This window comes from Pseudophryne corroboree, chromosome 5, assembly GCF_028390025.1.
Source record: "Pseudophryne corroboree isolate aPseCor3 chromosome 5, aPseCor3.hap2, whole genome shotgun sequence".
In the NCBI taxonomy this organism is placed as follows: Eukaryota; Metazoa; Chordata; class Amphibia; order Anura; family Myobatrachidae; genus Pseudophryne; species Pseudophryne corroboree.
Window position 1 is genome coordinate 342659094 of NC_086448.1, and position 26307 is coordinate 342685400.

The 26307-nt window shown below is 42.4% G+C and overlaps 1 protein-coding gene across 1 annotated transcript in view; it reads right to left on the reverse strand.

The window, feature by feature from the left end:
- Nucleotides 1–26307, reverse strand: part of ITGA9 (integrin subunit alpha 9) — an 838556-nt gene that overhangs the window by 507492 nt on the left and 304757 nt on the right. Inside the window, exons 14-15 of the mRNA XM_063922573.1 lie at nt 10919–11073; nt 1644–1804 (exon numbers count right to left, since the gene is read on the reverse strand). Coding sequence (XP_063778643.1) covers nt 1644–1804; nt 10919–11073 — 316 coding nt within the window. The remainder of the gene's footprint in view (nt 1–1643; nt 1805–10918; nt 11074–26307) is intronic.

Consider the following 26307-nt stretch of genomic DNA (forward strand, 5'->3'; position numbering starts at 1 on the left):
CCCCTGTAAAATTCTAGCCACATCAGTCCCACACACAACAAGGGGAAGGAGTCACAGCCGAGTGTAGGGAGTTGCAGCTAGAGATTTGCATGCATAATTGACTCTGAATATGTTACAAAGCTACTAAATCTTAATACTGTCCAGAGTATACAACTTGCATCATTTATTATACAATTTGCATAATTTATTATATATAAGTATCAATTGAAGAATATTTTATTAGTGTGGAAAAATGTAAGTTTATGGCTCTCAGCACTGCTGAATGTTCTATCCTGCACTGATGAGACAAACACAGCATGAAACAGATTGCCTGCATGTGGCTGTTCTGTCAGAAAAAAGTCTTGTTCTAAGGAATCTGGTAGGTGAAACAATGATGCAGAGGGCTATGATATAGCATTTTCCAAAACCTCATTCTCCTTTTAATAGGGCGATTTCAGGGGGGCAAAATAGATAAATATGTAAAACATAAGGGTATATATTTGCATTAGATTATTTAACATGAAATTGGGAATACAGATGTAGCCATGCTCATCATCCACAATTAATGGAGCGACCGCCAGCTACAAATAGTCGCAGCACAGAACGCCACGCAGCATGCCGCGCTCAGCAAAGATAAGCATGGCTACATCTGTACTACCATTACTTGCAAGAAAATCAACTTCTATTGTTGGCTATTGGTTAACATCAAATATGGATCTGTCTGAAGTCATGTGGTATTAAAGCGAGCACTTGGAGGTGAGGCAGCATCAGATCATCTGGCCAAAAGGCTGATGTGCTGGAACCTGAAAGTGTTACAATACAATTTCCTAACATGTGGAACGTCCTATGTCGCAGAAGGTTAGTTGCCTGGTCACATGATGCACATGCACCACAGACAGGGAGGTCTAAATAACTTACCCTATAGTAAGTGGCCTTAAGGCACTGGGTGAAGGAGAACAATGGGGCATTTACTGAATGAATAGAGCCCAGAGGACTGAGAACCCATGAGCACTTACTCTGAGCACATGGAATACAGAAAACATTTCATACTGAAGTAAAAAGAAAATAGAAAAAGAAACACAAGTAATATTGCACTATAATTAAAAAGTGAGTTAAAAATGTTTAAACCACACACACAGCTATAAAACCTAACATGTGCTTACTTTGGAAGTAAATTTGGCAAAAGAACATCTCTTCATCATATAAACTATGGAACAGTGTTATTTCATAAGTTAAGCATATACCAGTACCGCACTTACAGGCACAATGATAATTTATTGCTGCAAATGTAGAGCATTTTCTACAGAAAACGTGGATGAATAACATTAATACAAATCTATAACATTTAAATAAATATGAAGAAAGCCGATGTACAAGCCGTAGCGACAAACACTAAATTTGAAGTACAGACAGGAGAGCACTTTGAAGAGCAATAGATATATAAAGAACAATCATCATAGGTATATAAAGAACAATCAGCATTCAAACAATAGTCATATCAATTAAAACAAGTATCCTTGTAACATCCATAACACACTAAAATCCACAACAGTACACACTGAATAGTTCATACTAGTCTCCTCTAACAGATATTTGAATATGCCTTGATAGCTGTGACACGTGACTACAAGGTAGAGTACATGAGATAAAAGTGAGTGACATACCTTCACGTGTGCTAGATAACGGTCACATTTCTCTTTCATGTGGATGAGGTCAATCTTCTCACTGATATGAGCCACAGTTTCCCCAGATAAAACCAAAAACACTCTGGGCTGTTGACCTTTTTCTCTTTTCACAATATCAGCTGTCAAGTTGTACAACAGACCTGCAATATATGTCCTATTATGAGAAACTTGCAACCAGCCACTACCAAAAAAGAGCTGAGCTACAAGATGCCCAATGTAGAGATTTGTCTGCAGCTCACATGCCCAGGAGAAATTGTCCTGCTTTTGCTCTTTTCCTATTCGTAATTAGAGTTAATGTACATATACAAAAATACAAGTGCACTGCACTAAGGGGGTAATTCCAAGTTGATCGCAGCAGGAATTTGGTTAGCAGTTGGGCAAAACCATGTGCACTGCAGGGGAGGCAGATATAACATGTGCAGAGAGTTAGATTTGGGTGGGGTGTGTTCAATCTGCAATCTAAATTGCAGTGTAAATATAAAGCAGCCAGTATTTATTACCCTGCACAGAAACAAAATAACCCACCCAAATCTAACTCTCTCTGCACATGTTATATCTGCCTCCCCTGCAGTGCACATGGTTTTACCCAATTGCTAACAAAGATCCTGCTGCGATCAACTCAGAATTACCCCCTAAGGGGGATATTCAGAGTTGTTGGCAAACCAAAAAAGTTAGCAATTGGGCAAAACCATGTTGCACTGCAGGTGGGGCAGATGCAACGTGCACAGAGAGTAAAGCCCTGTACACACTGGGTGCCAACACTGGCCGATACGTTTTTGTTTGTTTTTTAAGATCTATCGTTCTTATTGGGGGTAATTCTGAGTTGATCGCAGCAGCAAGTTTGTTAGCAATTGGGCAAAACCATGTGCACTGCAGGGAAGGCAGATATAACATGTGCAGAGAGAGTTAGATTTGGGTGGGTTATTATGTTTCTGTGCAGGGTAAATACTGGCTGCTTTATTTTTACACTGCAATTTAGATTTCAGTTTGAATACACCACACCCAAATCTAACTCTCTCTGCAAATGTTATATCTGCCTCCCCTGCAGTGCACATGGTTTTGCCCAACTGCTAACAAAGATCCTGCTAAGATCAACTTGGAATTACCCCCATTGTCCAGTGTGTGTGCCTGAACAATGAAAGATGCGCGCACCTACGGGTCATTCATGTTCATCTATGGTCTATCGAACAGAACATGCACATCAATTTTGACTATATCATTGAGTTGCATGTTCGTTGAATGTGGGGGATGACGTCACTGAACAATATAGTTCATTGATATCATTCAGTGTGTATGTGCTATATCGTTGAACAATATATCGTTCAGCGATATAGCGCTCATCGCACATTAGGCATAGTCATCCAGTATGTACAGGGCTTTAGATTTGGATGGGGTGTGTTCAAACTGAAATCTAAATTGCAGTGTAAAAATAAAGCAGCCAGTATTTACCCTGCACAGAAACAATACAACCCCCCCAAATCAAAAGCCCCGTACACACTGGGTCACCTCCCCTAATTAGCAATCAGCCCTATATTGCTGATTGCTAATTAGGGGCGATTGCCAGTGCAAACACACTGAACGAAATCAATGAATTATATCATTCAGTGACGTCATCCCCCGCACTCCCCAAACAAGCAGCTCAACAACATAGTCGAAACTGAGCTGCATGCAGGGGCGTATCTAGCCATTGGCCAGGATGGCACTCGCCAGGGGCGCCAGCTGAGGAGGGGCGCCGCCTGGTTGTGCCACCCGTGGCCAAGGGGCAGATTCACTATGCCCCTGTGTCCCCCACCTGCAGGGATGCCCGGCAAAGACCATAGAAGGCAGCAGCGGCAGACACTGTTCTTCTCGCCAGGGTCCGGCACCGCTCCGCAGTCTGCACTACAATCAAGTAACTCTTTAAAACTACAGCTCCCAGCAGCCATTGCTGCTGTGAGCTTCCGGCAGCAATGGCTGCTGGGAGCTGTAGTTTTGCAGAGTTACTTGATTGTAGCATGGACAGCGGAGTGGTGCCGGACTCTGGCGAGAAGAACAGTGTCTGCCGCTGCTGCCTTCTGTGATTTTTGTCGGGCATCAGACGACGACAACACAGGTCAGCAGCGGCGGATTGGGATGCCCCCCTCCCCTCCCGATGACTTCAGTGGCCGTACTCCGACCCACTTTGGCCGATTCCTATATCCACGGCTGCGGCGATATGAGCTTCTGCGCATGCGCAGAACAGAAGCTCATTCAAACTGGAGCCGCGGCAAGTGAAGCTAGTGTGTGCTGAGGCAAGTGACCAGGGACAGCGAGCGCACAGAGGGGCCAGGCAAACGGTGTAATAGCAGGGGGTGCCTTGGAGCCATACAAGACTTGGTCCCTAGGACCCAGCAGCCTGCAGCAACTGGAATCGAGACCTTGTCCTCAGACGGAAGCATGTGCAGGTTAGTGATGCCCCCCAAACTCCCACCTGGCGGCTGTGGCTTGCACTGTATCCTCCCCCTCCCACTTGGCAGCTGCATGCGGGGAGGCAAGGGACACACATCATGGGAAGCTGAAATAGCTTGTGTGTCAGCATCTGTTTGTGTGTCAGCGTCTGTCAGTGTCAGTTTCTGTATGTCAGTAAGTCAGGGTCTGTGTTAACATCTGTCAGTGTGTCAGCATCTATCAGTGTATCAGCATCTGTCTGTGTCAGCATCAGTGTGTCAGTATGTTTCTGTGTGTCAGTGTCAGCATCTGTCTGTGTGTCAGAGTCTGTGTGTCTGTGTTAGCATAAGTGTGCCAGCATCTGTCTGTGTGTCAGTGTGTCATTGTCTGTTTGCATGTCAGGGTCTGTGTGTCAACATCTGTGTCAGTGTGTAAGCCTCAGCGTGTCAGCATCTTTCTGTGTGTCTCTGTCAGCATCAGTGTGTCAGCATCTGTTTGTGTCTCAGTGTGTCAGCTGTGTGTGTCAGCCCCCTAGACAGAGTACCCCCCCTACCCCCCCACGAATGCAAGAACATACACAGTCCACCCCATTTTTTATTTATTTTTGTAGGCCAATGTGTTTTAATATTTTAAATGTGGAAGCCAATTTTTTTTTTTTTCCTGTGGGGGATAATTTTATTTATTTTTCCTGTTTGGGGTCATTGTGTTTTTTACCTGTGGGGGCCAATGTGTTTGATTGTTTTTTGTAGAGGCCAATGTGTGTGTTTGTTTTCTGTGGGTGCCAATATATGGTTTTTTTTATGTGGGGGCCAATGTGTTTATTTTTTTCTGTGGATGCCAATGTTTTTTTTATGTTGGGGCCAATGTGTTTTTTTTATTTCCTACGGGGGTCAGTACAGTATGTTCATTTTTTTTCATGTCGGTGGTCAATTTGTTTGTTTGTTTTCTTGTGAAAGCCAGTTTGTTTTTATTTTATTTTTTCTGTGTTGTTTAATATGTTTTCTTTTCTGTAGGGCCAATGGTGTGTGTGTGTTTTTTTTTCTTTGGAGGCATAGCATAATGTGAATAACGGACATTATTGTGCATTGTAATGTGAGTAAGGGACACTACTGTGTGGTGTAATATGAAATAAGGGTACAATTGTGTGGCCATGCCCCTTTTTGGCACACGCGACTTCCATATTTTAACTATGAGGGAGGGGGGGGGGGGGGGCGCCAGTCCCTTACTTTGCCAGGGGTGCTCGGACCCCTAGATACACCCCTGGCTGCATGTACGCTAGCTAATGCCTGAACGAGAACGACCGATGGGCATACACAATAGATGATTTGAACAATAGATCTTTTAAAAAAGATTGTTATATTTCATATCGTCTAGTGCACAGGTTCTCAAACTTATTCCTCAGGACCCCACACGGTGCATGTTTTGCAGGTCTCCTCACAGACTCGCAAGTGAAATAATTAGTTCCACCTGTGGACCTTTTAAAATGTGTCAGTGAGTAATTGATATACCGGTGCACTTGCTGGGTTACCTGCAAAACATGCACTGTGTGGGGTCCTGAGGACCGAGTTTGAGAACCACTGGTCTAGTGTATTGCCCAGTGTGTACGGGACTTAAATCTCTCTGCACATGTTACAGAAGCCCTACCTGCAGTGCTGAGCCCCACCTGCAGTGCTGGTTTGTTAACAATTCTGAATAACCCCCCTAAATCCACTATTTCTGCAACACAAAATGCAACTGTTGTTCCATACTAGTAGCAGGCTAATGCAGCACAATAGGAATTATAATTTAAATAAGTCAAACATATGCTAATTAGACTTTAGGAAGTTAGTGGGGAAGCAACACTACAAAGTACAGTAATATACTCTTTCTTCTGTCTAACTACTTTTTTACAAAAAAAGATACTGTAGTTGTAATAAAAATGTGTACACAAAACTGAGTTCAGTATGACATTCAGCCAGGATGTCTGGCTGTATTGTTACTGGAGTTAAATAAGAGCAGAAACACCAAACATGACAGCCGCAGCACCTCAACCATTAACAGGACAGTTACTATCAATAAAAAAGCTTTCAAAGGTCACAGCCAGGCTATCGTACTGTAAGCCTCTAAAAGAAACAGTTCATAAACTCTAACTTGTGGACAAAATATTTACATTCACAACTGACCCATCCTTGTGCCTTGCATAAATGGAATAAACTCAATAAACAAGCACATGAAGTCAGCTTATGAAAAGTACATGATTCTGAGAAGATGAAAGAACAATGCAGATAACAATACATGCACACAACTGTTTCACTTCACTAAGTAAACAAAAACAGATCAAATCAAACAGACATGAAACCATATAAATATTATTGAACCTGCATACATAACGTAAGTGAGGAAAAAGAGTGAGAGAAAACCAAATATTATTTGGCGCTTTTAATATTCCGTTTAACATTGAAAAGATCAGAGATATAAAATAACATGATAACATGTAGAATGTGTAATTACTTTTGTTTTTGGGGATGTATTAAGTTATTTTGTGTAAGATGTATTATATTATGCAGAATATTACAGGTGTGGGTTTCCTCTAGCTATTATTATTCCTCTCACAGTACAAAACGTATTCTAATGTGTGACTGCTATAAAGGTCAAATCAACACTTTTATTTTGCTTGGAACTATATTATTGCCATAGAACATACACATTTACCAACACCGTACTTTTCCCTGCACTCCTGCAGTTCTACTTTTCTGTCTGTATCCTACAGTCTCCATCCTATTTCCAATTTTCCACCACCCGTTTATCTCATCAATACTATGTCCAGGATTTCATCAACTCCCCCATCACTCTTTGTCTATCTAATCCTTTATTTTGCCCACTCCTCTATCCTTCCCCCCTAGTCTCCTACATCTCCTCACTTCTTCCTTCCTATGTCTCCCTTCCACCCCTCTGCTTCCCTTCCCCTCCTCTACTGTTACCCTTCTTTTAATCGCCTCTTCCCCACCATGGGCCTACTACCCTACCACTCAGCCCTGCTTCCTCCCTCCTTTCCGTCATTACACCTCATCCCCATCCACATCACACTGTACTCCCTTCCTGCCCTCCTCTAGCAGTTTCCTCTCCTAGCACAAGAGCCTACACCAACACTACACCCGCTTTATCCCTGCCATCCAGATGAGTAAAACCTCAAAGCTACAGAAAACCTGATAATATCATTCACCTCTCTCTCCCTCTTTTCTGTGTCATCTGGAATACCAGATCTGTCTGTAACAAACTGGTCCCCACCCATGACCTTTTCATCTCCAACTCCTTGAACCATGGTTGTGGTGTTGGGATCCTTCTATCCTCCAGCTACTCCTACCAACTCATACCCCCAGGACCGTCCCTTACATTTTCTACATTTGAGGTCCATGCTATACGCCTCTTCCAAACTGTTTACCTTCGAGAAGCTGTCATTTACTATACTCTTGGCATTTCCACCAAATTCCTTGACAATTTTGTTTCCTTGCTTCCTCACTTCTTCTCTTCAGATATTCCCTCCATTTTCTCAGGTGATTTCAATATCCCAATCGACATCCCCATAAAACCCTCTGCCGTTAAACTCCTTAACATCACATCATTGCTTGGTCTCTCCCAGTGGACCTCCTCACCCTCCCATGTGAGTGGGCACTCACTTGATCTGGTCTTCACTCACCGTTGTGATATTTCTAACTACTCCAACTCCCTGACCATCACCTGTTCTATTTTAGCTTATCCCTCTCTGCTTCTTAACTCCTGCCTTTAAGGCTACCATCACTATGCATCACATTGAGACTTTAAACACCATTTCCTTATCCTCCCTGTTTGATTTACTTCTCTCTCTTATTCTCACTAAATCCTGTCCTGAACAAGCCACTTCCTTATACAATGCTTCCCTTATGTCTGCTCTTGACTAAACACATCAACCCTGGCATTCCAAACTCACCAGCTATCTGCAAAAATGTTTACATACTTCCGAGGGACAGTGGCGGAAATCACGCTCTAAGGTGGACATCCTCCATTAAAATTTATGTTCACATCCCACAGTGCTGCCGTTTTCCTTCTCTAAACAGTTGTATTTCAAGAACCTCATCTCCACCCAGTCTTCAAACCCCCGGTATCTCTTCACCACTGTCAGCACCTTGCACTGCCTACCCTTACCTCAACTACCCTCCTCACTCTCTGCCCTTAACTTTGCCACCCACTTCAAATTTAAAATTGACTCCATACATCAGGACATCGCATCCCAACAGACTTTCAACAACCTGCCCCCTCTTTTCTCTGACTAACCCTTCGTATCATTTCTACCAACAATGACTTCCTTTTCTCCCTATATCTGGAAATGAAGTCATAGCCTTCATCCGGTACTCCCCCAACCACGTCCCCACTTGACCCTATCCCCTCCCACCACCTCTGCTACCTCTCGCCTTCTGTTTGTTCCCATCTTGCCCACATCCTCAATCTCTCCCTCTCATCAGGCACGGTCTCCTCTGCATTCAAGCATGCCCTTGTCTCCCTTATTCAAAACAAACTTCCCCTCAATCCTAACATTCTCTCCAACTACCTGCCTATCTCTCTCCTCCCTTTTGACTCCAAACTCCTCAAGCGTATTGTCTACAACCGCCTTACTGCCTTTCTTTCCTCCTATTACCTCCTTGACCCACTTCAATCTGGCCTCCACCCTCTCCGCTCCACTAAAAAAGGCCCTCATGAAAGTCTTGCTGCTAAATCCAAGTTCCACTAGTCTTTGCTTATTCTCCTAGACCTCTTATGACACTGTGGACCATGCTCTCCTCCTACAAATCCTTCACTCCCTTGGTCTGTGTGATACTGCCCTCACATGGCTGTCCTCCTACCTCTCTGACTGCTTCTTCTGTCTCCTGCAATGACTCCACCTCCCCCCCACATCCACTAACAGAAGGTGTCCCCCAAGGTTCTGTTCTTGGATCTCTCCTGTTCTTTCTCTATTCATCCTCTTTAGGTGAGCTTATTAGCTCATTTGACTTTGATTATCATCTCTATGTTGATTATACTCAAATCTACCTTACCTCTCCTGACCTCTTCCCCTCTCTCCTCACTCGTATATTCAAATGTCTCTGACCCAGCACGTTCTAAAACTTAACATGTTGAAAACTGAGCTGATCATCTTTCCACCCTGCCACATAACCTCACTTCCCACAATTTAATTAACTTTTAATAGCACAACTATCTCCTCTAGCCCTCAAGTACGCTGCATTGAAGTTATCCTTGACTTCTCCCTCTCCTTTAAGCCACACATTCAGTATCTCTTGCAGCCCTACGGTTTCAATCTCAAAATATTGCCAGGATCAGACCCTTTCTCACCATGGATGCAAATAAGACCCTCGTACTGAAACCTGTCAATCTCCAGGTCGGACTACTATAATCTCCTCTGATCTGTCCTCCACAACAAACGCCTCTCTCCACTCCACTCTATCCTCAATGCTGCTGCTGCCCAGCTCATCTTCCTTTCCAAATGTACTACTTCTGCCTCCCCACTCTTGCAAGCTCTACACTTCAGAATTCAATTCAAGCTGGTTACTCACTTATTAGGCTCTCACCCATTCCCCTCCCATTTATATCTTTGACCTTATCTCCCTTTACAATACCACCTGTCCTCTTCGCTTCACAAATGCCTCTTCTCTCAACTGATTACCTGCCCTCAAAATTTTGCACTTACTGCTCCCTATCTCTGGAATTCTCTACCTCTCCCCATCAGACTTTCCAACATCAAACAGGCTCTCAAGACCAACTTCTTCATCAAACCCAGCCATCTCTATTTACTATGTATCTATTTACAATGTATCTCTAGTTATTTATATAAGCCTCTATTTACTGTTTACCCCATCTGTGTCACCCTTGTCTGTCTGCCCCTTCCCTTTAGAATGTAAGCAGGGCCTCTTCCATCATGTGCTTTTCCTTCTCTTACTTATACTTTCACACCAGCAGCTTTGAACACGGGTTATTGGCACATGAGCGCGCATAACCCGTGTTCCTGTGCAGTGTGAAAGGTACCAGGGGCAATATACTGGGTTGAGTGACCCGGTATTTCAACCCTGCTAGCGAGCAGGGTTGAACTCGTGTTCAACCCGGCTCGCTGTGCGGTGTGAACAGAAGCCAGGTCAGTGCGACCTGTTTCCCTTTCAAAGTGTGTGGACAGGCAGCGCTTGGAGATCACGTGATCTCCCAGCACCGCCCATGCCGCATCACTGCCGATGTCACCAACCCGACAATATGCCGAGTTGCAGTTTGCGGCGTGAAAGGGGTATTGAGGCGGGTGGCACACTTGGAGCTCCCGTGTCAGGCTCCCGTGTGCGACCCGCCTTCAGACGGTGTGAAAGTGGTATTAGTCTATCTTCTACACCATACTCCTTAAAACGGCACCTAGGCCTCACCGTTAATCTTATGTCAGTATCATGTCCGCTAACGCAGAAATGTTTTTATACCATGTACTTGTTCTACATTGTCTTGTACTGTAAGTCACTGTTTTTCTTGTTTTGTTTATTTGCTTATGTACTTTGATAGGCGCTGCGGAACCTCTCCAGGTGCACAGGCTGCAAGTCTAAGAGACACAAATCTAAATATATGCATTTTGGTGCACAGGCTGTAAGTCTAGGAGACACAAATCTAAATATATGCATTCTGGTGCACATACGCAGTGTGCAAATGTGCACATTTAGCCACAAAAAATGATATTCTGTATACCCAACTTTTATTAGGGCCATAGGGTACGCACTACTAGTTCTAAAATCAACCATGTAAATATGCCATTTTTTTTACAGAATACAAACAAAATCAGTTAAAAAACATATGAAAGCCACATTCCTTACCTATATTCCCATGAATGTGTTTGCCATGAAACCGGAAACAGACGCTAACATTGATGCAGTTCACATGCTGTGTTCCATCATGGCACTGTGGTGCAGTGATATTAATGGAGGCTGGCAGAAGTATTGAGACATCCATGGTGATAACTGGTCTCGTTCTATTAAAAAGTAAGAAAGAAAGTAGGTACATGGTTATATAATTCTGAGCAACTTAATAATAAAACTTAATAAACAGCAGCTAACATCATAATACAGCATTACCTCTTTTTATTACCTACCTGTTATTAAGCAAGTTTACATTCAAGCAGATTGTAGACAAACTAGCATATTATCAGATACTGTAATTTCTCTGTCACCCTCTACAGTACTGTACTGTATGTCAGTGCTGTTCATGTGTGTTCAGGGTAACAGCTACATAAATGTTACAGTTCATGCTACAGAGATTGCCAGGGCTGATGGGGGTCACAGCAAAAGCATAAATCTGTGTCATCCCTGTCTGTCTACCCCTCCCCTTAGAATGTAAGCTCTCACGAGTAGGGCCCTCTTCCCTCATGTGCTTATACTTTTCTTACTTTAATAATCCTCAACTGCCCAGATCCCACAGTTTTTTGACCACCTGGAACTTATCTCTATGTTTACTGGTGTAGTTATGCTTAGTTGCCCTGTACTTGTCCTATATTGTATTCAACTGTAAGTCACTGTTTTCCTATTTTTATGTGCATTTGTACTCTGTAATTGGGCGCTGCGGAACCCTTGTGGCGCCATATAAATAAAGGATAATAATAATAATAATAATAATAAATAATAATGTACATTATACCCTACACACTATTTCCAGAAAATACTGCTAAATATATAAATACATTTTATTTACAGTGTGGTCAGGGAATACATTCTACTCATCATTTAGCAGTATCATGTAAATGTTTTTGAGACGAAAAAAAAGTGATATAAAATTTTGGCATCATAATAATATTAATAGAAATGTATTGCGTAAATGGGTATACATTGTCAAACAAATCTATAATACTAAATGTAAGCTGGACGTAATATATTCAATTAGCTTTGTAACTACTCATTATTGACCTGACAGAAAAGCAATTCATACACTGACCTATTACACACTGAAGACGTGTCAGAGTGATGGCCATACATAAACAATGTACAGAGGCATTACTAAATCGTGTGCAGATATGCAACCACGTGCAATTTGTATTCTACAGCAATGCAAATTTGACAAAGAATTATGTTGCTATCTGCTTATCCAATACAGTAGACACCGTCATTCATTCATCCATTTCAGGTCACAGATAACACAATGGACCTGATTTAGAAGGAGTAAATCCAGACAAAAGATGCAGGTTTTCTCTGCATGGAGGAAACTTGAATCCATACTTGCCAGTCTCACAGAGTGTCAGGGTTACTGTGAGACACATGGCAGAATGGGCCACCTTCCTTTCTTGTCAAATGGGAGGCGTACTGACGACACAATTTGTGATTTCATTATACAGGTTGAGTATCCCTTATCCAAAATGCTTGGGACCAGAGGTATTTTGGATATCGGATTTTTCCGTATTTTGGAATAGATACCATAATGAGATCTTATGATGATGGGACCTAAATCTAAGCACAGAATACATTTATGTTACATATACACCCTAAACACACAGCCTGAAGGTAATTTTAGCCAATATTTGTTATAACTTTGTGCATTAAACAAAGTGTGTGTACATTCACACATTTCATTTATGTTTCATATACACCTTATATACACAGCCTGAAGGTCATTTAATACAATATTATTAATAACTTTGTGTATTAAACAAAGTTTGTGTACATTGAGCCATCAAAAAACAAAGGTTTCACTATCTCACTCTCACTCAAAAAAGTCCGTATTTCGGAATATTCCGTATTTCGGAATATTTGGATATGGGATACTCAACCTGTATAGTATTAAAAGGGACTGATAATGCTAACTGCATCACCATGGCCTTATCCCCACTACACAATGCAAACTGCATTGTCACTTCCTTCACTCCTGTCCCTTGGACCATACTGTTGCAATGTGACAATATGATTACCCTGTATTTGTGTCCTACATGCAGTAGCAGCCATTATTTTCCCTGCATGCATTTACACCCCTTTTCTTTCAATTCTGGAAGTTACATTGTACATATTGAGAAACCAATAATTATGTGTCGCTAAGACTCATTGGGGTATATTCAATTTGGGTCGAAAGCTGGCGTCTGTCGAAAAGACGGCAGTTTTCGACTTTTTAAGGTCGAATCGTGATTTGACCAATTCAATCCCAGCTATTTTTATTTGACAAGTCGGGGAATTCGACTTGTCGAATAGTACCTGAATCGGAGGTATAGCTGCCGATTCACGTACTATTGAGGGAAACGGGGCCAAATTTTGACAGGATTTGGCCCCGTTTCCGACCATCTCAGTCCGACATTTTTTTATGTCGGACTGAGATGGTCGGAAACGGGGCCAAATTCTGTTGAGGGACCATACTGGAGGAGAGGGGGAGAGCCGCGGGGAGACGGGGGAGAGCCGCGGGCATACAGGGAAGAGCAGCGCTACAGCACAGCGCGGCAGGAGGATGTGTCACAGCTGTGCCGCTCACGGCAGCATCCACCCGGCTCCAGCAAGTGAGGTCACGCTTGCTGGAGCCGGGTGGACACTGCCGTGAGGTCTGGTGGCTGTGAGACATCCTTCTGCAGCGCTGCTCTCCTACGTCTGCCCGCAGCTGTCCCCGCTGGTCTCCCCCCTCTCCTCCGCTCACAGGTCGAATTGAGATGGGATTGAATAGGGGTTGTCAGATCCATTCCGACAATTGCATGTCGGAATGGATCCGACCCTAATTGAATATACCCCATTATCCGTAATAAAATTAAATACAAGGATTAAAAGCAGAGATAAAACAACTCATAGCAAAATTGCTCACCTTCCCTCCCCCTTTACTGCGCAGCTCTGCGTATAGACAAAGGAAAATGTTATAGATCAAATGGGGGTCGTTATGCGCCATACGGTTCATGTACCATGCTAGTGTTTGAAAGGGACCTATGAATTTGGGGTTTAATGGCAATAGATATCATTGGCAATATTTACAAAAAATGTAAAAGTGGACAATCTACAAAAAAACATGTTTAAACCACCAACAATCGTTCAAGAGCCACTGTAATTCTCTACGCAGCCTCGATCCTGCTACCTTCTTGGTTGTTATGATCTTTGTTTTCCCTAAACCTGTCAAAATCCCACCCTCTGCTGAAAATACTGCCAATATCTTTACTGAATGTGTATTTCAGAATCTGTGCAAACAACTTCGCAAACAGATAAAATCCTATACTTCCTTCCCATATTCTTCCAGACATGGCCTATTTTTTTTTTCCTTAGGCAGACAGGTCCCATATAGTAATATCAGATGAGATACTGACTTTATTGACTCTATAATGTTCACAAGCGATCTTTGCTGAACGTTAGTCAGGAAACCACCGGTCACAATACCTCCCCCCTACATCCCACCCCCTTAGAATCCAGACAGTCGGCATGCTAGCAGGGGCTATTCCCACTCCTGGGTGTCCACAACATCCATAAAGTGGGAATAGAACCTGTGGCAAGCACAGCGAGACACAGAGCACGCAAGGGGCTTGTTGTGCTCGCCCCCGCCGGCCATCTCGATGCCGGGATCCTGGCGTCGGTACGGTCAAGCATACCCAACCCATTTAATAGTACCATTCGGGTTACAGGATAAATAAAAAGGAGAGAAAGGCCTCATTAGGACAGAAGTTCTCTTTCAAATGGCACCACCAAACCAAGATGTACAGTTCAGCAAACATCAATTACTCCAGGCAAATTTTTCTCACGTCTTTTCTCATCTGAAAAAGCATCTGGAAGTCTGGAGCAATGACAGCACAGCCTCCAGTTCTGTGTCATAATGAAAGAACACGGATCTAAACTTCTGTATTACTAGCGTTATGTGCCCTCAAGACTAGATGTTTCAGGTGCCGCTAGAGGGATGCTCTGCAGAGGGCTTTCTCGTCCACATTTACATCCTAATTCTGCTCTTTATCAGAATCTGCAATCCTTGCAATCGCATGCTGGGGTCGCCCATCACAGGGCAAGGCCGCCCAGCACAGCCTGGCTGCAACAGCAGGAGTCCCGCTGCCATTTTTTAGATTGGAGAGGTTGTGCGCGGCGATACGTAGCCACCCCGAAAACACAGGCGACATGCCCGTTTCCCCGACGCCGCTCCTTAAATGCTCGGTCGCCATCTCCGCCTGCCCCCCACGAACACCTCTGCCTGTCAATATGCAGATACTGTGGGCCAACTACATTAACTTGCAGGCACATGTGCAGGAAGGGACCTGCACACGGGGGTTCTGTCACCTAAACTGCTGTCGCATCGCTTTTGCGATGCAACTTGAATCCCTCAGTTCCTCTGCCCAAAATGTCAGGACTTTTGGATCGAAATTAAAAGCCTGTTAAAATCTTTTGTGAATGTAGACATCCATCTCTCTCCCAAATTCTTCCTCTTACTACTGGGGATTCCTTCAGCTACAGGTCATCAGAATAAAACTAATATGGCATGGCGTTTCTGAGGCAATCTGCCATTCTTCACCCAATCTGCCATTCTTCACCCCCCTCTCTTAAACCAGTCCTAACACTTACAGTATCAAATGGCGATGATGCCCTTACAGTATCAAATGGCGATGATGCCCTTACAGTATCAAATGGCGATGATGCCCTTACAGTATCAAATGGCCATGATGCCCTTACAGTATCAAATGGCAATGATGCTCTTACAGTATCAAATGGCGATGATGCTCTTACAGTATCAAATGGCGATGATGCTCTTACAGTATCAAATGGCGATGATGCTCTTACAGTATCAAATGGCGATGATGCTCTTACAGTATCAAATGGCAATGATGCTCTTACAGTATCAAATGGCGATGATGCCCTTACAGTATCAAATGGCGATGATGCTCTTCGTAACATCTCAAAATCTTCCTCTAAAGCTTGGGAGTCCTGGAATTCTTTGTTTTCCTAGAGTTTATAGGTTGTAAGCTTGCGAGCAGGGCATTCCTACCTCTATGTCTGTCTGCATTTACCCAGTTTTGTTCTATTACTGTTGTTCTAATTGCAAAGCGCAATGGAATATACTGCGCTATGTAAGAAACAGCTAATAAATAAATAAATAAATAGAGTAATAGGAATCTAATAACAAGTCACCTGGATCCTTCCTTTTGCCTTCCTATGATTGCATTGCTGCAGGCCGCCGCTCAATTTCACCTATTCTCATACTTTCGCCTGTGTTACCAATTCTCCAAAGTAGAAAAACTGATCTAACATGTGTTGCGATTAGGCTTATCACTACTAGTTGAAGGGTTACTATTCATCTATTTATACGTTTTGTGTAATGCTTTGAAACCTGAATCACATAACATATAAAGTGAATTAAAAATAAATAAATCATAATCTTGGTAACTTCCTGAACAGAAATTAAGTTATGTACATAATACATGGCTTCACAGTGTGATGTAATGGAAGATAATTATTAACGTGTATTTGAATATATCCTATCAGCTTGTTGTGAAATAAAGTAGAACAACAATTTTACAACATTGTTGTCAACATCACTATGCATCATCCATATCACAAGTAAGGGTAAAGGTCAGCCAGCCAATGACAAAGAGCCTGGCTGCTTTCCAAGTGCTCGCACCCCAGAGAATATAATTGCTTAATGAAGCTCAATTTCCGTAATAGTTTGCTTGTATCGGATAGACAGAAAAATTGCACAAATTAGAAAAGTCAGATTCACTATAGTAATCTCAAGGGTAGGGCTAATGCAATTCATGGCCTCTCTACAAACATTTAACTCCCTTGGACCGAAATGTAAGGTAAATCAAATTTAGCATGTCTGATGGACAAAGCTCACAGGACAGATCAAAGACAGATCTAACAGATTACTCTGAGACATTAATTTTTCAGCAAAAGGGTTTTCTATAAACAAAGATGTGCTGTAAGCGCATGTTGTTATAAGATACTCTAGACATTGGGACATACTGTACTGTAGCTGCAAAGTTAGTATATGAAGCAAAGACTGTAGTAGCGTTATGATTTGGAAAGATCAGCTAATGATAATCTTCACAAAATTCATTATCAACTACACTCACGGGGGGGAATTCATTGTCACCAACACTCACAGGGGGGAAATTAATTGCCACCAACACTCACAGACGGAAGCACTCCCACAGGGGAAATTCATTGCCACCAACACTCACAGAGGGGAAAATCATTGCCGCCAACACTCACAGAGGGGAAGTTCATTGCCACAAACACTCACAGAAGGGAAATTCATTGCAACCAACATTTACAAAGGGGAAATTTATTGCCACCAACACTCACAGAGTGGAAAATTCATTGCCACCAACATTTACTGGGGGGAAGTCATTGCAACCAACATTCACAGAGGGGAAATTCATTGCCACCAAAATTCACAAAGAGGAAATTCATTGCCACCAACACTCACAGAGGGGAAATTCATTGCCACCAACATTCACAGAGGGCAAATTAATTGCCACCAACACTCACAGAGGGGAAATTCATTGCCACCAACACTCACAAAGGGGAAGTTCATTGCCACCAACACTCACAGAAGGGAAATTCATTGCAACCAACATTTACAAAGGGGAAATTTATTGCCACCAACACTCACAGAGTGGAAAATTAATTGCCACCAACATTTACTGGGGGGAATTCATTGCCACCAACAGTCACAGAGGGTAAATTCTTTGCCACCAACACTCACAGAGGGGAAATTCATTGCCATCAACACTCACAGAGGGGAAAATTCATTGCCACCAACATTTACTGGGGGAAATTCATTGCCACCAAAATTCACAAAGAGGAAATTCAATGCCACCAACACTCACAGAGGGGAAATTCATTGCCACTAACACTCACAGATGGGGGAAAAATAAAACATAAACGAACGTATATATAACTAGCACTTGCACAACCATATTTGAATTGAATTGCGTGCCCTGTGTTAGCTCTCCACTGGCTGTCCAACATAGATTATAACAATCAAACTGTACACTGCAATTATTTATGTGAATCTGTTAAAAAGTATACACTAGCCTGTACTTATGTGACCCTTGTGACCTTATAAATAGTCAATAATAAAATTGTTTATTGGAACAGTCATGGAACTGACATGAACTGAGATGATAATCTAAATTAATATGTGTAAGCGTGTACATGCAAAGTTAGGAGAAGCTTATATTGTGTTGTATACTAGTGAAGGCAATAGTGACTTCTCTTCCCTGCTATAATGGCCATACACCTTCATCCTCTATGTCTTGTGTGACTGTTAGAATAAAGTACCATGTATCCTGTCCTAGACAGGTGTGGTATTGAAGGTCGACCACACTTAGGTTGACAGTGTCTAGGTCAACCACTAATGGTTGACAGTAACTAGGTCTACAGGGATTCTAGGTCGACATTGTCTCTAGATCGACATGGTCTAGGTTGACAGGTCAAAAGGTTGACATGAGTTTTTCTTTTTTCTTTTTTGGTGTCATTTTCACCATACAGTGACCGGGAACCCCAATTAGTGCACCACGTCCCCTCGCATGGCTCGCTTTGCTCGCCATGCTTCGGGAAAGGTGCCTCGTTACCGTTCCCAATCGTAGTCCACGTGGACCGTAAAGTATGAAAAAGTAAAAAAAAATTGTGAAAAACTCATGGCATCCTTTTGACTTGTCGACCTAGAAACCCTGTCGACCTAGAAACCCTGTCAACCAATAGTGGTCGACCTAGACACTGTCGACCTAAGTCTTGTCAACCTAGAGACCGGATACCATCCTAGACAGTACTTGCAGTTATAGCATTCATAGACAAGTAGTGAACAGCAGTGTCCAAGTGACGCCTTGCAGGCTACCGTGCCAAGTATAAACCAGTCATCCCAGTCTTTACAAAAACTAGTTTTGCATTTTCAAATTAACATATTAAAACCCATGATATAGACTGTAGGCATCATAAAATACACATGCATTTTTGAACCACATTCCATGCATTGATAAGGACTTGATTGAATGTAACTCATTCTCTGCTGTCAGCACGAAGACGCAGAATCTAGAAAACAGATGTAAGCTCTTTAACTGCTAAAACTTGCCAGGCATGGATAGTCATAAAATAATGGAAGACAGACTAGCCAACATTGTTACCTAGTACAAAGTGTCCTTATCATTCACATTCAGCCCAATGGTGACAGAACCTACTCTTCTTTCTGCAACATTACATTTAGCGCGTTATACAGTAGCATTTTGTCCTTGTGCAAGTTTTTATGTGGACCCCTCCCCTGGGCAACTTGCGCTAGTGCATGCGTCAGAGTCCTTGTCATCCTACTGTGTCATATTTCTGCTGATTTCTTCAGCAATATGGTGCTAGCAACATATTTATGAAAAATTCAATTAAAAAAATGTCCCCAGCATCAGTCAGATGACCTTGTGCACCCTAGTCTCATCATAGATCCTGACATTGTGAGTAGGAGACGAAAATGGGTTCTGTATGTTGTCTTCCGTTTCACAGTGTTTTGACCATACTATGATCAAACACAACTCAGTTACTGACATGTAGCTAAGCTTTTATTACAAGTGTTGGATTATTTCAGACAAATAAGAAGGAATAATAGAATGAAGGATAGAGAATATAAAGATAGTGAATGAACAAATGTTAAGTATATGATATATATTCTCTATAAAGTACTGGGTTATATGGTGTGTAATAAGAATCAATGAAAAAAAAACCCCAATAATAATATTAATAATAATCCCTGGTCTCCCCCTGTTTAATTCCCAAAATTGTTGATATCCAGTATGCAACTAGAGGTATCTCTGACCACTCACCAGTACTGTTGAATCTGGATACTGGGGGTACCCGGGGACAGTTGTTTTGGAAATTTAACTAATTCTGGCTTTCACAGATGGGCACTGGAGCGGAGCTTGAGCTTGCTTGGCGGGAGTTCTTGGAGCTAAACGGGGGTACTGCTGGACCAGCAATCCTCTGGGACGCATTTAAAGCATTTATACGTGGTTCCCTAATTAGACGGGTTGCTACTTTAAAAAATGGCTATAAACACCAAGAAATGGAACTTGAAGCGTCCTGTAGGTCCCTAGAAATACAATATTTGCAAGATGGATTGGTTGCCTCCAAGGACGCATGGTTGCTTGCGCAGTCCAAATGGAGGAACTGTCTGTCTGATAAAGCCAAATACCGTTTACTGTATGCCCAACACTCTTATTATGCTACAGGCGATAGACCTGGTACTTATCTAGCACATTTAGCGGCGGCAGATAAATTCTCTAATACTGTCCTTGCGATAGGCGGGGATGATGGTGTAACTTATGTAAAAACCCCGGAAATAGCGGACCAATTTGTTGCTTATTATAAAAGTCTGTATAGTACGAGACTATCGGCTGATTTAACGGAAATAAGTGATTATCTTGCTGGTATACCATTGCCCTCGCTCTCTAGTGTGGCGGTTGAATTCCTGGACTCCCCTTTGTCATTGACGGAGATTGAAACAGCCATCAAATCATTTCCTGGAGGCAAGGCACCAGGGCTAGATGGAATTCCTATTGAGCTATATAAGAAGCATATTGACTTTTATGGCCCTAGATTACTTACTCTGTTCAATGACTTGTTGGAGTTGGGGTCGCTGCCAGATTCCATGACTGAGGCTTTGATAATAGTGCTATTGAAACCGGATAAGAACCCAGAGCGGGTAGATTCATATAGACCTATCTCGCTACTTACAACTGATGTCAAGGTGTTAGCAAAGATCCTGGCACTTAGACTCAACACCGTTATTAACCAAATTATACACACAGATCAGACTGGTTTCGTGCCGGGGCGGTCCACTCTAACTAACCTTAGGCGCTTGTTCACGCACTTACAGGGCCCTCGCGGGGACGCCGACACTTCTGTTGTAGTGTCTCTCGACGCTGCTAAAGCTTTTGATTCAGTGGAGTGGGCGTTCTTGTGGGGGTCTATGGCCCGCTTCGGTATTGGACCACGCTTTATACGGTGGGTCAAGTTACTTTACTCCGCCCCATCAGCCAGGGTCTCGATAAATTGATTCATTTCCTCTGCATTCCCTCTAGCCAGGGGTACAAGGCAGGGCTGCCCGCTATCCCCTATCCTTTTTGCTCTAGCAGTGGAGCCCTTGGCGTGCTTGGTGCGTTCTGACTTGCGGGTTCGGGGGGTTCCGGGTGGGCCCCACCACGGACAAGATTGCTCTATACGCGGATGATATTCTGCTGTTTATATCAGACTACTGCAATACCATGCCACATGTGTTGCGTATTATTGACACCTATGGCGGGTATTCTGGCTTGTCCATAAATTGGGATAAGTCCTGCATACTGCCCTTTCGGGGTGCTTGTCCTGGGGTCCCGACCGTGGCCCTCCCTCTTCGCTGGGTGGACTCATTCAAGTACTTAGGAATCTGGGTCACAAATAATCCTTCTCAATACTTTTCCCTAAACATAAAACCTCATATAGATTATTTGCATTCCCGTATTGCGGTGTGGGGGACTCTACCTCTAACTATAACGGGTAGAATTAATTTAGTGAAAATGGTGGCCCTGCCTAAGTTGCTGTATGCGCTACAGCACTCCCCTGTCTATCTCCCATTAAAAACCTTTCGGAGAATAGATAGTCTTCTGTCCTCTGTCGTATGGTCTAAACGCCGGGTCAGAATAAAATTAGACACCCTCACGCGCCCACGTGACTCTGGGCCTCCCTAAATTCAGATTATATTATCTAGCGGCACAAATGGTACATATTAGTAAGTGGTTACATGATCCTGGTAGAGATGAATTGATCTCCCGAATTCTCTATATAACCGATCGGAATTGCACCCCATTACAACTACTGTTGAGTGACAATGTATCGCTACTTAACCTTCCCGTTGTCAAACAAGCAATTATGGTATGGAGACAGACGCATAGATTGCTCCAGGGAGAGGGTTGGGATCCGGAAACGCCTCTAGCCTACGCACATTCTCTTAACGAGCTTACATCGTTGCAGATGAGGGAGGTCTGGAGCAGCCTGGGAGTGCAGTCTCTTGGGCAATTGTATTATATGGGTGTATTTAAGTCTTTCCAACAATTGCAGGAGGATTATAATATTCCTACCTTCTATTTTTATCGATATCTACAACTCCGCCATGCTTGTCAAACTCAATTTGCAAACGCTCCCCTGATGCTCCGGGACACGCCAGTTAGGGAACTATTTGTTAAGCTTCAAAATTGTACTATTTCCATATTTTATTCGGCTCTACTACGTGCTTATCATTGTGAGACCCTTCTTTCTCTTAAATCTAGATGGGAAAATGATCTGGGGCCCATATCTAATGATGCCTGGGAGGATGCACTGGGTGCCTCTAGACTGGCGACCACAGCGGTCCGTTACCAACAGGTGCATCTTTTTGTTTTACATAGAGTCTATATTACTCCTGAAAGGTTGATGAGATTCGGAGGAAGAATGGATTCTAAATGTCCCAAGTGTACTCTAGATGGAGGCACCTTTTGGCACATGATTTGGTCCTGTAGGATAGTTAATGCCTTCTGGCAGGATGTACTCAAGATTATGGTTTCCACTGGGGTACCTGCTGATGTGCTGACCCCCCCTGTGTGTGTGCTGGCGGTGGTGGATGAGGAGTTGCTGGATGCCCCCTCCAGACGTTACGTTATCAACCTGTGTGCTCTTGCACAGGTTTCTATAGCCCGGGCGTGGATGGCACCTGATGGCCCAGATATTGACTCATGGATTACTTTAGTGATTACTACAGTGGCGCATGAAAGATTTGTCTATGTATCCAGGAAAGCCATTACTAAATACTATGCGATATGGGATAGATGGTTGTCATCACCATATGTTGGGGGTGCCTGCATTACAATATCTGCGGATGCGAGCTTAGCTTAAACATAATCACCCCAAAGCTACCTGATGAGGCTAGGAAATTGTACTGCTTGCACAATATTGTTATTTACTATGCAGCCCACCCGAGGCACTACTTCCTGTATTTGATATGGTTGTATACAGCGGTTCTGGAAAGCTGACTGTTATATATTTTTGTGTATGTATGTGCATGTATATGTATATATGTATATGTATATAGGTGTATGAGTGTGTATAGATATATATATGGGTGAAGTAGCGTGTCTGCCGGGTTTAATATCAGATGTCAACCGATTATAACTATATGTCTGTGTGCGATATGCTATATGTTGCTTGATACTATTGCCGACAGCAATGCTAAAGGTTTATGTTGTATTTGTGTTTTGTAATCTCAACAGAAAAAAAAAATCTCAATAAAAATTGTTGAATTAAAAAAAAAATAATAATATTAATAATAATAATAATAATAAGCTATATCTGTCACTGACTGATACAGTTGGGGAATGTCCTTAAATGGCTACTATAGTGGAAGAAAATATTATTGTTAATGACCAATGATGTTAGAAGTTGCGTTGTCAAAGAGAAGGATCTTTTTCACAGCTGTTTATGCAAGGATATAGAAACAAATTATGGGGATTGTAGAAAGGCATGGCTTAGTTAAGACTCTTGTCCATAGACATTAACAGAAATGGTCTATGAAATTAAAAGGTCCACATTAATAAGTATACACAGAATTTTTTTTAAATATTATACATATATATATATATATACTGTGTATATATATATATATATATGTATATATATATGTATGTATGTATGTATATATACAGGTTGAGTATCCCTTATCCAAAATGCTTGGGACCAGAGGTATTTTGGATATCGGATTTTTCCGTATTTTGGAATAATTGCATACCATAATGAGATATCATGGTGATGGGACCTAAGTCTAAGCACAGAATGCATTTATGTTTTATATACACCTTATACACACAGCCTGAAGGTCATTTTAGCCAATATTTTTTATAACTTTGTGCATTAAACAAAGTGTATCTACATTCACACAATTCATTTATGTTTCATATACACCTTATACACACATCCTGAATGTCATTTAATACAATATTTTTAATAACTTTGTGTATTAAACAAAGTTTGTGTACATTGAGCCATCAAAAAACAAAAGTTTCACTATCTCACTCTCACTCCAAAAGTCCGTATTTCGGAATATTCAGTATTTCGGATATTTGGATATGGGATACTCAACCTGTATGTGTATATATATATATATATATATATATATATATACACACACACACACATGTATTTGTGTATGCATTTTAATGTGTATATTTTGATGTACAGTATAACATATGGACATAAGATAACAAATAACATTATTTCAATATCTAGATGTATTTGTATGAATGGGATCTAGCACTTTGCCTGCTATACTTACAGTAGCTAGAGTGGAATATTTAGCACCATCACAAACAAAATCTGCAAATTATGTCTTGCTTATGTGTGTACCTTGTATATATAGTACACAGGGCTACTTGTAGTACACAAAGTACAATGGTGGTCATTCCGAGTTGTTCGTTCGCAAGCTGCTTTTAGCAGCTTTGCACACGCTAAGCCGCCGCCTACTGGGAGTGAATCTTAGCTTCTTAAAATTGCGAACGAAAGATTCGCAATATTGCGATAAGACTTCTCTGTGCAGTTTGTGAGTAGCTCCAGACTTACTCGGCATCTGCGATCAGTTCAGTGCTTGTCGTTCCTGGGTTGACGTCACAAACACACCCAGCGTTCGGCCAGACACTCCTCCGTTTCTCCAGCCACTCCCGCGTTTTTCCCAGAAACTGTAGCGTTTTTTTCGCACACACCCATAAAACGGCCAGTTTCCGCCCAGAAACACCCACTTCCTGTCAATCACATTACGATCACCAGAACGAAGAAAAAACCGTGAGTAAAATTCCTAACTGCATAGCAAATTTACTTGGCGCAGTCGCAGTGCGAACATTGCACATGCGCACTAAGCGGAAAATCGCTGCGATGCGAAGAAATTTACAGAGCGAACAACTCGGAATGACCCCCAATATATGATGTATATAATATATTATTTTGACATCCAAATGGATTCCATATGTCCCATTTTATCCATGACGGCTCTAAAAATTGACATTGAAAATATTTAACAATGCATTTTTCCTAGAATTCAGGCTCCTGAGATTCTAGGGATATGACCTAGATTATTCCATATGACAAATGAAGTAAGGCAAAGGCATTACTCCAAGAATTGTTCCAAACTTTATTTATTTTTTTAACACAAAGGTACCTTAACAATGAATCATTCTACCAGTACTTACTCATTATTGTAACATTTCTTTTTTTAATTTACCTGTAACATTTGTATGGTCTTTACGGACATATAAATAATTACGTGCTGCAAAATTTAAATGTGACATTGGAATTTGTGAAAGCACATGTATAATCATAACATGCAGCATGGGGAAGAGTTTTTAAGGTCAAGCCTTATCTTTAATCACTGTCAAAGACAATACCAAAGCACAACACACCTTACTACAATGACACAAAACAGCATTTAGGGAAGCAGACTACTGTAGTTCTTCAACATGTAAGGAAGGAATAGTAGAAAATATGAAACACTGTAAAAACATATTGATAGTTTGGCTTCTGACAAAACCTAACACTGGTGTGTATTTGTGATAGGTAATTTAGATTGTAAGCTCCGCTGGCAGGGGCAAACGCAGGATTTCTATAGTATGTGCTCACACACACGTATGCATTTATGAATATACATACACTCACACGCATGCATGCATACACACGCATGCATATATATGTTTTGGGACGGCGCTTGGGATGCCGGAGGACAGAATCCCGGCAGAGGCATCTCAGCCTGACCCCAACCCTCCCCCATCTGCAGCTTAACCCAACCCTCCCCGGTGGATCCTAAACCTAACCCTCCCTCCCTGCAGCCTAACACTAACCCTCCCCAGTGATGCCTAACACTAGCCTCCCCCTCCTCACAGCCTAACCCACCCCAGTGGAGCCTAACCCTAAACTCCCCCTCCCCGCAGCCTAACCCAAACCCTCCCCAGTGGTGCCTAACCCTAAACTCCCCCTCCCCGCAGCCTAACCCAAACCCTCCCCAGTGGTGCCTAACTCTAATTCCCCCTCCCCGCAGCCTAACCCAAACCCTCCCCAGTGGTGCCTAACTCTAATTCCCCCTCCCCACAGCCTAACCCAAACCCTCCCCCTGCAGCCTAAACCTAACCTCCTTGTAGTAGTGAATCATAAATGGTGCTCTAAATACAGGGGAGAACCAGCACACCATTCAAACTTATCATTAATTTAATAGCTGCAGAATAATGTAATAAAATGGCAGCTTTGATAAT